General features: G+C 38.8%; 2 protein-coding genes across 3 annotated transcripts; both read left to right on the top strand.

Moving 5' to 3' along the window:
- Positions 1-1,185: 1,185 nt before the first annotated feature.
- Positions 1,186-11,760, top strand: il6r (interleukin 6 receptor). 2 transcript variants are annotated; one of them, XM_037075834.1, is made up of 10 exons: positions 1,190-1,427; positions 3,601-4,191; positions 5,269-5,392; positions 5,926-6,101; positions 6,545-6,714; positions 6,875-7,019; positions 9,113-9,135; positions 9,401-9,458; positions 9,788-9,893; positions 10,817-11,760. In XM_037075834.1, exons 1-10 carry the CDS (start codon positions 1,346-1,348, stop codon positions 11,082-11,084), a joined length of 1,743 nt encoding a protein of 580 aa, XP_036931729.1. In that variant the 5' UTR covers positions 1,190-1,345; the 3' UTR covers positions 11,085-11,760. The 2 variants fall into 2 exon arrangements, with proteins under 2 accessions (XP_036931730.1, XP_036931729.1); XM_037075835.1 differs by lacking the exon at positions 9,788-9,893 and having other exon boundaries at positions 1,186-1,427; positions 10,817-11,084.
- An 809-nt stretch (positions 11,761-12,569) lies between these two features.
- On the top strand, positions 12,570-15,135 carry LOC119005934 (RIIa domain-containing protein 1). The gene is made up of 5 exons (XM_037074070.1): positions 12,570-12,633; positions 12,734-12,821; positions 12,943-13,019; positions 14,160-14,206; positions 14,881-15,135. The coding sequence occupies exons 2-5, from the start codon at positions 12,741-12,743 to the stop codon at positions 14,949-14,951; spliced, it is 276 nt and encodes a 91-aa protein (XP_036929965.1). The 5' UTR covers positions 12,570-12,633; positions 12,734-12,740; the 3' UTR covers positions 14,952-15,135.
- The last annotated feature ends 7 nt before the right edge of the window (positions 15,136-15,142 follow it).

Here is a 15,142-nt window from a genome sequence, read left to right as displayed (position 1 = left end):
CAAAGAAAAAAAACATACTTTCTCCATGCGAATGTCAGTTGAAACACCAACCAGAGTTTGAGGTGGAAATAACTTTACCGTGGTGGGTTGTGAAATGAGGTAGTGTGAAAAATAACCGACACTTTTTTTGGGGGCGACTAAATTAACTGCACAAAACAGTTTTGTGGTACTTTTTGTGGCAAACATACCCTTTGGTCTAGTTAATCATGGTAAACTATCAGTTTCTGTCGGCAGAGGTGAAAATATGAGCAGAACTTGGAGAGAAAGGTGTTTTGTGTCCAGATCAAAAACATATGATTTGTTACTTTGGAATAAAATGAAAGGAAAAATGCAACTTACAAGCCACACCCCCACACTTACATATGAGTAGATCATGCCACCCATGTCAACAGTCTTTGTGCAGAGGCTGACTCAGGATGTTTGAGGGCCAGTGGTGGAAAAAATTCAAAACGGCACCAGCACATAGAAAGGGCACTGAAAGGGCATCTTCATCATGTTTTGTCTCGCACAGGGACGTTCAATAGGGCACTTTCTCAGCTTTTCTACAAACATGCGATGATTGCCCATCCTGGAACCCATCGGCCTGTTAGTCTTTGGTTCAGATCCGGCTAAAGGGGCGAATACAGGATTTTTTTGTCACGTTCTCAAGTCCAAAAAAATAAACAAATAAATAAATCCAGGTGTAGTGGATTTATATGTCTTATTTTAGATTGAATTTATCTTGAATGAATTAAAGGGGGACTGGTGGGCCTTGGTGTGGGTATGCGCTCCACTGAACGCCACTTTAGATTTGAGCATGTGCAGAATGTAATCTGCAAAGTCACCAGTCACTAAAGTATTTAAAGACATGTAATGGAGTAAAAAAGGTAGAATATATATCTCCAAAATGTGGAAGAGTGGACTTTTAAAGTCGAATTAAGTACACATACATCAAGTGCAGGACTTGTGTAAATGTAATTAGTTAAATTCCATCCGTGGAATTAGATCTTACTGTGCCCCATGTATGATATAAAGTCAATATAATACTTTTAGGGTATTTAAGAATTATAAAGGCACTTCCTGTTTGGGACATGAATATTAAATTAGCACTTCTATATTCATCTGCGGGGTTTGTTTTGACGCTGAGGAGGATTTCCTCTGTGTAACGGGCTGAACAAGGGGAAGAGAGCTGGGATTACACAATAACGGGTCTTACGTACGACAGACTGCCGCAACCAGAGGAAGCCGGTATCTGTGTGGAGGAGGACTACTTGTCCGTGTGAAAACTTTGATGGGACTCACAACCACCTCCACCTGACGCCCAGGCGTGTCGGAGGACCCGGTGAGGTGAGACTCATGCGCGAAAATGCGTATTTTTCTCCCTCTGCTGTGTGCTGTGTGCGCACCGGTGGCCCGCGGCATTTTCGACGGAACCTGCCTCCGAAAAGGTAAGAAACCCCGAAACACGTTTAGTCCGTCCTGTCCTGTGAGACAGTCCGCTCGGCCAGTGACAGCCGAGGAGAGGTCAGAACAAGTTTAGACACGTTTAAAAGCGAGTCGGAGGTGGTTTTACTGTCACTCACACGAGTGACTCAGAGTCTTCTCATTTGATCAGATGGGAGATGAATCACAGCAACCGATGGAACTGACTGTGGTTTGCAATATGTTCTGTAAGAGTAAAAGTTCTGCATTGAAAATGTTCCGTAAAAGCATTAAAGTGTGTTCAAGAAAGGTAAAAATGCAGAAACACAGTTTCATATCACTAGATTATCATTACTTGTGCATTAAAACAAAAGCAGGATCTCACTGTTAGTTGAGGTTGAAGATAACTTGAGTTATTTCTGTGGGACACCTTCCAGATCCACACAGAGCCATCTAGTGTGTACAACAATTTTATTCTAATTTATCTTATTCATTTTGAGTCTGTTTATTTATTTTAATTATTATTTCTAGTACATTTTTGCACTGCTACTTTTGCTCCTGTTCTGCTGTGTGAAATAGATAGCTTATTGCCACTGAATAATAAATACAAGCGAAACTTTTGTTTACACTTATAAAGATAAGTTATGAAAAAATGTGTACATAATAAGTAGTCCATAATAAATAGATAAATTAATTTATTGATTCCCCAATAAAGGTACATCTTATCTTATCGTATCTTCACACTGCTTGTTTTGTCCAACTGATATTACAAAACCATTACAAATAAAGTGTGGCAAAGTAAACAAAAAAATTGTAATTGTTTCTGTCCTTCCTGGTAAAGTTGGAAAGTGGCATTAAAAGAAAAGACTCAAGTACCTTCAATTTGTACTAAAATACAGTACTTGAGTACATGTACTTAGTTACATCCCACCACAGGATACTTCCAAAAACTTCCGCATGTTTTTCTAATTTAAACACAAAACACTGTTTTAAATGTTTCATCATTTTGTTACTTTGAAACAGCTGTTTTGTAACATTTTGTGGATATATTTTTTCATTCTGTCCCCATAAAACTATATTGTATATTTATAACTTGTAATTAGATTAAGTTTGTCTCAAAGTTAATCCTTCTCTTTCGTCTGTCATGAAGTTCAGCCTCGACTCTACATTTTGGTGTCACTGACAGCTGGTTTGGTTAGCTTCTACTGTTTGTGCGAGCTGTTTTTACTTTCCAGTCAGAATGTGCTATGTGTTTTTAACCTTGGTTGTGTTTGTTGTACTGGACTAAAACTGCTGGAGGGAGTTATGGACTGGGAGTTATGCTCTTTGAATGAACTCCTTTTAACTTAATGCAACAAAAAGAGTATAAGTACATATAATTCAATATATGAAATCACAAATCCGTCGACAGTCAGTGAGTTGATGTGCTCTTTCTGCAATTAATTAATCGGATATAAAAGTTTAAGTGGGAGAAAGGGTGTTTGCACTTCACATAATTAATGGTCTTCTGACGTCAGTGCCAGTCAAGTCCAAACAGGAGGCTTTGTACACAAATTCAGCTCAGGCGTGACTCAAGTCATGATTTGAGCTAATCAGAAAATCTGAATAATTAGGGAATGTCAAAAAATGTAAATAAAGGAAAGATTGGGGACATGTTTTAGGACAGAAGAAACAGAGAAGGTGAGGGCCATATTAAAAGAGGAAGTTCAGAGGGAGATGGTAATTTTAGCCACGTAACGTGGTATGCTATCTGTGCTGCGTCTAGACAACCGCAACCAATACTCAAGGCAAAGCTTGTCATTTTGCACCCAATACAGTATGAATGTACAGTAAAGTCAAAACCACCAGCACATACAAGGAAATAAAAGATAGGTTCACCCAACAATGAAAGTGTAGTCTTTATCTAACCCCATGCTGATAAGAATCAGGTGAAGTTTCGTTGTCCACAAATCATCTCTGGAGCTTCACAGCAGAACAGCGTTGCAGCATTCTCCCAAACAACTGAAGTAGATGGGGACTTGTTTTAAAATGTAAATGAACAACCGGGAAAAGAGGTAAAATGGCTCCAGAAATGGACCACAAACATCCCCCAAATTACCATCAGCATGCGGTAGATTAGACCAAATTTACATTTTTGGGTGAATGGTTCCTTTAAGTCTGCTACTGATGATATTGGGTTTTTTTTTTGTGTGTGTGCAGACCCTCCCCCTGGTGTGTTGGTTTTATCTCCTGGTAGTGACTTGGTGTTGACCTGCAGCGGCCATGTGGAGGTGGATGGAGTAAAGGTCAGAAACGGCTCAAACACCAACAGAGTAGGCAGTTCTTCAGCTGCAACCCCAACCATTGTAAGCATCATAACCAGCCCTGGAGCTCAGATGAAAAGTGACACGCATACTACAGAGAATGCAGTAAGTCAGGGGTATCGCTCTAACCCGACTGAGGCTGGAGACTACAGCAGCCTCAGACATACAGATACAGGATACACAGCTTCTCCCACAGCTCACGTGGGCCAGCACACCGGTGCACGCAGACTGCTAAACACTGCAGAGACGGATGGCGAGGAGTATGAGGAGGATGAAGCGAGCAGGGTAACAAGGGGCATAAAATGGAGGTCTCCCTGGAAGTTGAACAAGAGGACCTTGGGAAAAGGAGACAGCGATCAGGGAGGAATCACATTTGATAGGAGTGGAACTTCACTGTCTCTGTCCTCAGTAAGAGTGACTGACTCTGGGACGTATGCGTGTTTCCACAGAGGCAGGGAGAGGTTCTCCTTAAAGGTGATCGTAGCAGGTGAGTCTCAACGAAGATGTTCTGGATGACTGATGTTATGTTAAGTGATGTGTCAATTTGATTTGCTCCTCTTTTCATTTGTGAAAAAGTTCAACATGAGTGATGGGTTTCCATATAAAATACAATGTGAGTGAGACATTACAAATGGAAATCAAGCCACACGTTCAGAATGTAAGAACCAAGTGTTTATGTTTCTGTGAAGATGTGAGTCAGTAATGATGTAGTGGTGGGTCAATGAGACAGTCCAGGTATTCAAGAAGGCCCTCACATAACATATCATTTATTATTTCATTTAATTTCGTTGAAAGACATTCATGGATTTAGATTGTAGTTTGGGCAAAACAAACATTTGAAAATGCTGTGTTGGAAACTGGCACAGTTGTTGCCCAAATTGTACCAGTGAATGTGTTTGTAAAGGTGATACACAGTAATCTGCGGTTGACAAACTGTAGATCATTTTTGTAAAGACAACAAATGACTGACTGACTTAATTATTGTCCAGTATCACTGCTAACTATTATGCATTAAGCAGTGGTATTAAAAGGACTGCTGCTGCTATGTGGGGGAGGTCCTTATGCTGCGTTCCAGACAACTTGGGAAAAGACAGTACAAGAAGGGATAAGGTGTATTTGTATCTGTATCAGGTGTGGTAATGGAATATATATTCTGGAATGAAAGTCCTGTAAAATAAACACATATGCGATTTAATCTCCAATTTCGTTTATATAGGCAAGGAGGCTGCGGTGTTATAGTTAAATTGTGTGTACACTTGCAAAAGAGACATCATTTTGTAACAGTCAGGCACATGTTTTGTTCCATTTTTGTTGTTGTACACCTGGAACGCTCAGAGTTGGGAAGTTTTACATTTCCACAAGGAAATTCCTACCCCCGACATTAACTGGAACGCAGCACACATTAAGTGCCCTACATTGTTTGTGCGGGACGTTCAGGTCAAGTGGTATCCACAGGAATGCCAGGACCCAAGGCTTCCCAGCAGATCACTGGGTTGTAATCAGTGAGTATTCAGTTTGCCTGTTAGTCCTTATAATGTTGTGACTGATCACCTGTACGTGTCAGATCCTCCAGGGCAACCCGTCCTGGACTGCTACAAAAAGTCACCCAGTAGCAAGATTCGCTGTGCGTCGACACCTCAGAAGCCGAACACTGTCCGGCCTGACTGTTCCCTCCTACTCAGTAAAAAGTAAGCACACACACTACAACTAGAAATCCCCAATGAATCATTTATACGTAGTGTGAAGATGGTAGATAATATTTATATATAACACAATATAGCATGAACCGATTTATGTACTGTTTGAAACAATCATTTATCAACAATACAATCTATGAAATAGATGTTTGTTTTCAGCCCCTGTATCAGCTGACAATCACATTAGGAGTGTTCACAGCACCCAGTGCTAAATCATTTTATTTCATATGTGTAATAAATTATTACAAGTCTTGACACCTTGTTGGGGATTTCACATGTATTTATTTTTATTTTGTTTTGTTGAAAAAAAAATTTTCACAGTGAATTTCAATGCCTTTATTTTGATAGCTGACACAGAGATGGCGAGAGATAACAGGAAATGAGGGGAAAGAGAGAATTCAGATGGCTGAAACTACAGCAGCATATCAAATAACGCTCTCTAATGTTCTGGCAGTGCCTTCTCTATGTCCTCACTTGTTATTCATCTTTGTGTAATGGACAAGGCTCTTTTTCTGCATCAACAGCGCCCAGCCATTCGTTCGCAGACAGTGCTCGTACTCGTCTCTGACGTCCCGCTGTTGGTGCGCCCTGGACCACAATGAGGAAGAGCGGAGGAACAATCACATGGCCTTCTTGTGTATTACGAGCATCGCAGGCAACACCACCAGCAATCTGCTGCAGTTCCACCCCCTGTCCATAGGTAAGTGGGTGTGGTCGGAGATCTGACTCAAGTTATTAGGTCTAAATCTCGAGGGAGTTTCAAGTCAGTCCGTTTTCCCCCTGCTGAAACACTACATGCAGCATTCAGCTTTCATAAAGAGAAAACATGAGGTATTATTACCTAGCTAACAACCATATTATCTGCAATTTATTAAATATGTTCAAAAATAATGATAGTGAATTGTATTTGCTGTCATTAATATAGATTAAATAACTGTAATGACAAAGTGCAAAGTATGAAATGTAAATTAAATGGGTCATGAAATATAAAAAGACAAGTCACTTGAGTCATCGTGTCTGTAGTCAAGTGAGGTCAGGAGTCTTTAACTCTCAAGTCGAAGTCATTTTCAGATCTGTCTGAGTCACAATAAGTCCATAAATAAATCAGTCTGAGGCTCACTGTAGTCCTTCCTGCTCCCTCAGTAAAGCCCGACCCTCCGTCAAATGTGATGGTCCGTCAGATAGAAGGACACGAGACGTGGCTGAAGGTCGTGTGGAGTCTCCCGACCTCCTGGAAGTCTGCAGACAACTTTTATGAACTAATCCATGAGATAAAGTACAGGCCGGACAAATCGCCGTTTCACCAGGAGCAGGTGCGTGCTGGGAGACAAACTGCTGGGTATCCGATGTTTTTGACCCTGTCACCGTGTGTGTCGGCTTTTTTACAGTTCAGAAGTTCAGTGCACCGCCGGCTTTTATGCCCTTAAACAATAAAGCACTCTGGTGATGACAGTGTGATGTGGGTCCATGTAGGTACATGAGGTTACGGACAGACGCTTCTGCATGATCACTGATGCCATACCTGGTGTTGAGTACGTGATACAGCTCAGAACTAAGGAGCAATATGATGGCATGTGGAGCAGTTGGAGTAATCCTGTCCTTGCCACCACCTGGACGGGTAAATACACACACACACACAAAAATAAAGCCAGCTCAAAGTTAGATATATTATGATATATTATGATATTTCCTTGCACTCAGGGGACAGCAGCTTGAAAATATTGCCTTATGGTTTTAAAGACATTGTAGTGATGTAGAAGTGGAGCAGTAAATCGCTAAACTTGACCCTCTGGACACAGACAAAAGTAGTCATGACAACTGAAGGAGGCAGGACTCCTGTTTCCTTCTCATATGATTGGGTTTTCCAAAGAGGCTGTGTACAAGAACATCCTCCCATACGTACTTTTAACCCATCCAGTTGTGTTTCTGTGTCTTCCTGAAGAAGTTAACTCATTGTGCACAGCATGCACACAGTATTCGAAATGAATGAAAGGGACAAATGCTAATTTTGACCTGAAAGTGAAACCTTTTTCAGGCAAATGTTTTATCTAACTATCTTTCATGTTTGTCTGATAAATTCTAACACATTCCAGTCCTTAACACTTTCAAATTGACTTGTCTTCATTCTCTAAATATATATCTCCAATTTCCACAATATATAATCTTTGAAAGTTTTCACTAAAAAATATATTGGGATTATTTTAGTGATACACTTATTTGCTGTCTTGTGAGTCTGTTTCAGGTGATTTTAAACCAGTGACTGTGATATTGCAGGCATTCCCAGGGATTAACCTATAAGACAATATTAAGAGATGTTGAGTGAGAAGAAACATGAAAAACTTTACAAAACGGATGCAATAAATTCAAAATCATCCGTGTCTTCTTGTAAATTTGACATTAAATGCAATTAATACAATTGTAGTTTGTTTGGCACTGCTGTACCAGCATGTCTGCCTCAGATAGTCTGTAGTTGTGCAAGTGACCAGTTCAAATGAAGAGGAATGTTCTTTTTTTATTGTGCGGGACTTGAGGAAGTAAGACCATCATCAAATAGTTTCCTAGAAAAAGAGCAATGATTACACTGAAATAAACAGGAGTTGAGAAACACGAATGTGTCTTTTTTTGTTCCTGTCATGCTGACCATCATGCAGCCTCTTAAAGGGTAACTCCACCAATTTGACACATTAAAGTGTGTTTACATGTCTTGGGTATGAGTACAGCACATGTGAAATAAGTAAAGGCTTTTGTTGCTCCAGAGGAAGCTGCATGTAATCGTTGACTAAATTGTATTGTGGGTAATGTAGGCACCAGGTTTTAAAAAAGAGGAAGAATGTGAGGAATAAATACGATTATATCTCTGATCCTGCTGGATAAATTTCAATCATTTGTTTTTTAACCATCCTATAATGACTACAATGCCGTGACAGTGGACTGCTTTTAACCCACAATGCCACCAAGTGTCATCACTTGTAGGAATTTATCAGATCACAAGCAGCTTCCTCTGGAGGCTTTATACTACAATTTTCACATATTCATTAGTACTCCCCAACACATGTTAACATATTTTAATGGTACCCTTTAAGTTTGTCTTATGACTCTAAGTGCTATATCCTTGCTAACGGGGGTTGTTTCAGTTTCTCAGAGATTTTTCACCTCTCAGCAAAGAGGCTTTTTCAGTATCAACAAACTTCTCACAGAAGACAGACGGTTTGAACGAGGCGTAAAAGAATCCATCTACGTCAAACTGGAGCGACCATCTTTGAACAGAGGAGGTGGCTTAAGACATTATTTATCACCCACCTACGATGTACCGAGTTCCCTCTCCAGACAGCTTAACACCTAGCCCTAACAACTCACTTGAAAGCCAGGCAGGTCAACCTCTCACAAGTGGCCCTGAAGCCCCTGAAACTCAAGAGATCACAAATGAGCTCCGTAAGGACACTCACACACAATGTTTAAAGCCTCCAACCTTCCCAGTTACTTGGAACTGAAGAAGCCTCTTGATGAGAGGTGAAGCATCTCCAAGAAACTGCGATGATATAGCACTTCCAATTACCATGACCTGGATAGAACCTTCATCAATATTTATCTTACGACCCATAGTGGACTTCCCAACCCTTAGATCGGCAATACTGGCCCAGAAAATGAAGCAGTGTCTTTTTTTTTTAACTTTTGATAACATGTCTTTTGTCCGGATGTCTCTCTCCACAGCTCCAGCAGCAACCACAACAATGGTAAGCATCTCTGTGTGTAAATGAAAAGAGGTGGCCACATGCGATTCAATCCCATTCATCATTCAGTCATCATCAGATATTGTTCACACACAAACATTTCTGATAGCCTTGCACCTACATGATGTAACCATGTAACAATACAATTATCGTTCTCCTTTTCAAATAGTCACAGTGTTGTTGTTTTTGATAAAATCCTTACTTCTCTGTCTTTTCATTCTGTTTTCCAACCTCCAGTATGTAACACTGTCTCGTCTCCAACTTGCAGCATCCAGTCTATACAGACACAGAGAGCTCTGGCGATGACTATACAACGGAGGGCACATGTAAGACAGCTGTCAGACAGTAAAATATCTTTATTAATAATGATCAGTGAGGTTTGTGTATGTGAGAGAGATGGGACAATAGAACACAAGAGAAAGAGGGAACTCTCAAATGTTGTTAGTGCTGAAAAAAATCCCCTCGGCCCCACTGGGTTTTGACAGGAAGACATGTCATCATAATAACTGAGGCTCAACAACGAAACAACCCACAGGAAACATGGCTCAACACACCTATCTCCCTCTCTCTCATACACACACACACACACACACAAATATATACTTGCATGGATGTATTGATCTCTAGAAGGGTTTCATTCCTCTCTTTACTGCAGCTCCTCCTGCACTTCCTCCAAGCTTAAACGAGGTCTCAGTCCACATTCTGTGGATTTCTGGCTCCTTTGTCCTCTTGTTAATCATTTTGGCTGGCTACATATTCAGGTAGTGACATCTGCACATTAGATATATTTTTGCATGTCTTTTTTCCTGCTGTACAACCATGACTGGGTCGCATTGCTTTGAAAGTCAGTTGCTGAATGCAAATTGCGCGGCATTTTTTAAATTAGCGATAAAAGAAGTGGCCTAATCTGAATACCATTTATTTTATTTACTTCAGAATCAAAGATTGAAAATATGACATATTGTGCTTAAAAACGGAGGCACAAATATTATGTTTATATTATAATATATATATATATAAATATTTCCAGTGCAAACACAATGGATTTTGCATATTTTGCATTCACACTTATATAAATATCTTATCTAACATAAACAGTAAAAGCACACACGACAGCTATGTGATGTGCATTGTACAACATGTGAAATAGTGTTTTTTTGTTTTTTGGTGTACATTTGGTTGTTTTTAACCAAAGGTCACATGGAGGACTTCGCTCTTGTAATTTACGAGGAGCACTTACTCAAAATGTTCTTCCATATTCCACATTGATAAAGTAATTAAAACTCCATTATCCATTTTTCATCATAAAATAAACACATTAATGAATAAATAAATAACACCTGTAAACTCTAAAGGTGTTGTTGCTGACGTCTAGAAGAAAATTGTGTTGAGTTTTTCTTATTGTGAAAAACAAATTCACAATTTTTAAAAAAGATGTAATCAAGATAGTCATCAAAAACTCCCTATACTGTTACTTTAATCTAATTACACGTTTCAAATGTATTACTGTCCGGTTATGATTACTTTTTTTGTAATCTGATTACCCATTACATGTAATCCCTTGCTACCCAACCCTATGTACAACAGAAATGATTACATGTATTGAAAAATTGCAGGTGGATGCATGCCAGATTTCAAACCTCAGCAAATTACCTCACTCAACTTCTCTTTTTTGCCATTTCAGACACAAAGAGAGATTTATGTCTAAACTCCACAGCCACAGTATCATCACCCAGCATGGTCACTCACCTCAACCTCAGCCTCCGCCCTCTGCCCCGACAGCTCCAGAAGCGCAGGCTTTGGTGACTTTCAGCCCTCCTCTTCACAGAGAGCCTCCGCCGGACGAAGTGAAAGATGGAGAAGAAGACAATGAAGAGGAGCAGTGTCTGAACGAGAGGACTGAACCCATGCACTTCAACAACACAAGTTATTTCTTCCTCCAGCAGCGGTGATGACTACAAAGAAAGGGGGATAAAGCAGAGCATTTAACTGCTTTGAGTTGCTGGACTGTTGCTTTTCACTTCAGAGCCAGCCAATAAGTTTTTGTTTCTCCAATAAGCTTGAAGCAAACTCAGGAACAGCTTGTACGGACTGTCTTCTGTTCCATCTCTCTAATGCTGTCGAATGCCTAAAATACCTCTAAAAGACTGTTTGTTGTTGTATTTGTCTTAAGAGCAGCCTTTACACTCTCTCTGGTACGCCTGTGTCAATTTCAAGTCGGCCAAATGAAATGCCAATGATACCACCTCATGTTCTGTTTGTATATAATGTTGTTAAGGTTTATAAAATATATCACTTGTTTTATAATAGTTAGTGTGGTTCATCATTGATATTGTGTGTGGTTCTAATGAACATGGAAAAAAATCTGGATTACAAACTGTGTGTGCAGCTGCCCAGAGGCCGCAGAACTCCAGGCCTAATTGTTCAGGAACATTTACCATTAAAACATAATATCAGTTGATATGACGCCAGCCTTAAGGTTGATCCTGCATTATTGCGAGACCTCTGGGCTTTGCCTTGATTTTGATCTTTGCTTAAATATGGTTTTAAGACCATCATTATCTGAGTTTTGTGCATGAATGTAGACTATTTCTGAAATTGAATAAAATCAGATCACTACTCAGCAAATATGGGGCCACATGTTATTCTAGCATAGGAAGCATGGAAACACTGCACACATTGAAAAAGAGTGAAAGGAGCAGGCCTATTCTAGCAACTTGATCCAGGCATGTTGGGAATTTTATTTTATTCTTTTATTTAAAACTTTTATAAAAAAAAAAAAAAAAAAAACAGCTGGATTGACCACTTCACCTGTTACACAGTCTCTGGAAAAGGATTCAAGATTCATCAGGAAAAACCTTACAAAGTATGATTTGCGTAGTCATAAATCAATCATATGGTTATCATATTAGTTAGGGATATGGATGCATATGTGCATGGATATTAAATAAAAGACAAATAAAATTTGCCACATTATTTTTGGTCAGCAAAAATATTCACAAAAAACTACAGAAAAAAATGTCACTGAATAAACAAGTTTAATCAAGTTTAACACTAAAATATCCCAGTAATCCCAACTTATTTTGAGTTGTGTATGTGGCGTGTGATGTTTGGCACTGGAAAGGCTGATGAGTGACCAAAGTGTCTAGTTTTTGATGAAGTTGTCAATTTAGGTCCATTCTTGAGAAAAAGGCCTAAATAATCACAAAATAGTAACAAGGCAAAATAAAAATAAAAAATCAGAAAAATAATTAAAATAGATAGATAAAAAGAAACAAAAAGGAAAAATAAACAAAACATCAAAAACAAATAAATATAAATGAAAAAATAATAATACAAAATAAAATAAAATAAACACAAAATAAGAATTGAAAAAAATAAAATGAAATAAATAAAAAAAAGTCTTTTACATCCTGTCCTGTGCTGCCATCTCGCGGAAGCCGCCGTAATTGCTGGAGGTCGTTTCCATAGTAACAAGTGTAGAGGCTCTGTTAGAAACAGGTGACCGTTTTTCTCTGCGTGATACGGCTACAAAGATTTTCTGACTTATCTGGACTAACAGATACTCTACAGAAAAAATAACTTGTCCACCATTTTGCAGGGGAACGATGGCTGGAAGAGACGGTTCGGTAAAATTGGACGTCGGCGTGTTAAGCGCCGAGCAGCAAGAGAAACTGCGACAGTTTAAGGTAAGTAGTTACAAGCTAAAAAGCTAACGCTGTATGAGCTAGCCAATAACGGCAGCTTCACTTGTTTAGCTTCGCTGTATTGTGCAGCCTGCAGTGAAGAGACGTGTCTTTTGTTTTCTAGATAAAGACAAGAATCGACAACGAGACGTATTTGATGTCACATCCAGAAGTAGACGCATTGATAGGCGACTTTTTAAGGTAAGTTGTCGAAGAATCAGTCAGCAGATTAGCCTAAGTGTCAGTTAACTTTGTTCAGGATGTTTCTTGTGTCAGAGACTGAGACAAGAACATGCTGCTGTTTACCTGAAGAAGAAGCTCCGTCTCATTTCTTTATATGAGCTCAAACAAATCCCATTTAGTGACGACAGGACAAGGCCAGCCTTTTTTTATGTAAATGTATCTCTGTAAATATGCTCCTAATAGTGAAACTGTATGATCAAATAAAGCAGCAATACGGGCGATCTAAAGTAAATAAGACATAGTTAACAGGAGATAAATTAGTGTTTTGTGACTACATGTGACAAAAGCATGACAATATTTGATTATAAAATGTTAAATAGAGATATCCCCATGTCAAATATAAAACAAAACAGAGCTAAAAAGTGTGCTTTAACTATTTTCTGATTAAAGCATAATCAAATCAAACTTAATGCAAATACGTTTTAAACAAAATTCAAACTGTGTTTGATAGTCAAATGTCTGCAGGCAAATGGTTCCAGTTTGGCTGGTGACCTTGAGCGTGTCTTGTTTGTATTTGATAATTTCTTTAAGCATAACAAAGGGTCTGAATTTGCCTGTATTCATGACCTTTATTTATTATAGTGAAAGACTGTTACCAGCTAATTTTCTAGACTGTTTCCACTCTAAATGGAGAGATTCATATATGTCAGTGTCTTCTTAGCTGAAAATGCATCTACCTGTTGAGTAGTAAGTTACTGAATAAACCTGTGTTGTCATTATTTGCCACTTGGTCTGTTGCAACAGTGACGCCAACAACAATTACAGTTAATGTCAATAAAATGTAAGCTGCTTTCAGATCAGCTAGTCTCAAGCTTTCAGAACGTTTACTTTTAAAACACTGAAGATATGGCAATGTAGCTTTACATAGCACATTGCAAATACAAAAGCAATTCAGAGTACTAACCCTATGACAAGCATTAGAATGACACTTCAAATTGATAGGCAAAAAACTAATAAAATCAATTACGATAGGATGGTTTAGGATACATAAGATTAAAGAAATCGTCAAAAAAATGTCATACAGCACAGCAATGTCAGTGTGATAGACACCATACTGTGGCTGCATATTTACTGTTTATGTCTTTCATCCTCCAATAGAGATGTACTCCTCAGAAGGCCTGCTGACATCCGTGAGTTTGCAGCAGGTGACTTACCCACACAGCCATACAGCCACACGCACACACACACAGTCAACTGTTTGTTCCAATGATGTCACACTTTTGGTTATGATATAATTAAATTGTGTACACTCTAACAGTATTATACTTTTTTTCCCCGCATTTAGTAAATGTACCCTACTACCTTACCCTACTATTATTTCTTAGTGTCCAAAAGATATAATGAAAACATCAAGACCAAACAACAATTGATCCTACTAATGAGTGTGTGCAGCCCAAAGTCTGATACAGTTTATATCTTTGTGCCTACTAACAAAAAAACTAACAACATATCCAGGAGCTTCACAATGACATGAAAAAGTGCATCAGTGTGTTGGAAGTATATGAAAATAGTTTCAAAGCAAGGAGCTATTGACTGTTGTAATTGCAAAAAACCTAAATGCCCAACTTTGGGGGAATTTTACAAATGGGATTGTGGCGTTATTTCACTGACAGGGAATGACTTCATAAAATTTGAGAGATGACTTGTGCGTTGCAGATTTTTGTTCTTTGAATGGATTTGTCAACAAAAAGAAAAAAAGGCAAGAATGTAATAAACTGGTCTTATTCTTCAAAACCTCAGAAAGAGTAGTTGTTGCTCAGGAGATAACTAATGGTGATCCAACAAATGTGTAATCTCACCCACTGTCAATTGTTTTCAGACCACTTCGCCAAAGCAAACCTTCCTGCGGTTATTGGCTCCAAAATTGAAGGAAACAGTGACATGGAGTGAAACACACCCAACACTCAGCACGGTGCCTCTCCTGTATGTCTTCTTCTGTACAGAACAACATATCTAATGACTCTTTATATTATTGTCATAATAGCAGATTGCTATCAAGGAAGCCAGCTGATAGTTTCATATCATTCTGCCAATAATAATATTCTGAATCAGTGTGATTAAATATTAATGAGAAGAGGATG

Source organism: Acanthopagrus latus, chromosome 17, assembly GCF_904848185.1.
Source record: "Acanthopagrus latus isolate v.2019 chromosome 17, fAcaLat1.1, whole genome shotgun sequence".
Classification (NCBI taxonomy): domain Eukaryota; kingdom Metazoa; phylum Chordata; class Actinopteri; order Spariformes; family Sparidae; genus Acanthopagrus; species Acanthopagrus latus.
The sequence above is the reverse complement of the archived record's forward strand: the minus strand, read 5'-3'. Positions and strand labels throughout refer to the sequence as shown.

Excerpts from the sequence above, each read along its gene's own strand:
- il6r (XM_037075834.1), top strand. The coding sequence starts at position 1,346 with ATGCGTATTTTTCTCCCTCTGCTGTGTGCTGTGTGCGCACCGGTGGCC. Across the intron at positions 4,192-5,268 it reads CTTAAAGGTGATCGTAGCAG|ATCCTCCAGGGCAACCCGTC; the intron begins GTGAGTCTCAAC and ends TGTACGTGTCAG. Across the intron at positions 9,136-9,400 it reads CAGCAGCAACCACAACAATG|CATCCAGTCTATACAGACAC; the intron begins GTAAGCATCTCT and ends TCCAACTTGCAG.
- LOC119005934 (XM_037074070.1), top strand. The coding sequence starts at position 12,741 with ATGGCTGGAAGAGACGGTTCGGTAAAATTGGACGTCGGCGTGTTAAGC. Across the intron at positions 12,822-12,942 it reads AGAAACTGCGACAGTTTAAG|ATAAAGACAAGAATCGACAA; the intron begins GTAAGTAGTTAC and ends TTTGTTTTCTAG. Across the intron at positions 14,207-14,880 it reads CATCCGTGAGTTTGCAGCAG|ACCACTTCGCCAAAGCAAAC; the intron begins GTGACTTACCCA and ends AATTGTTTTCAG.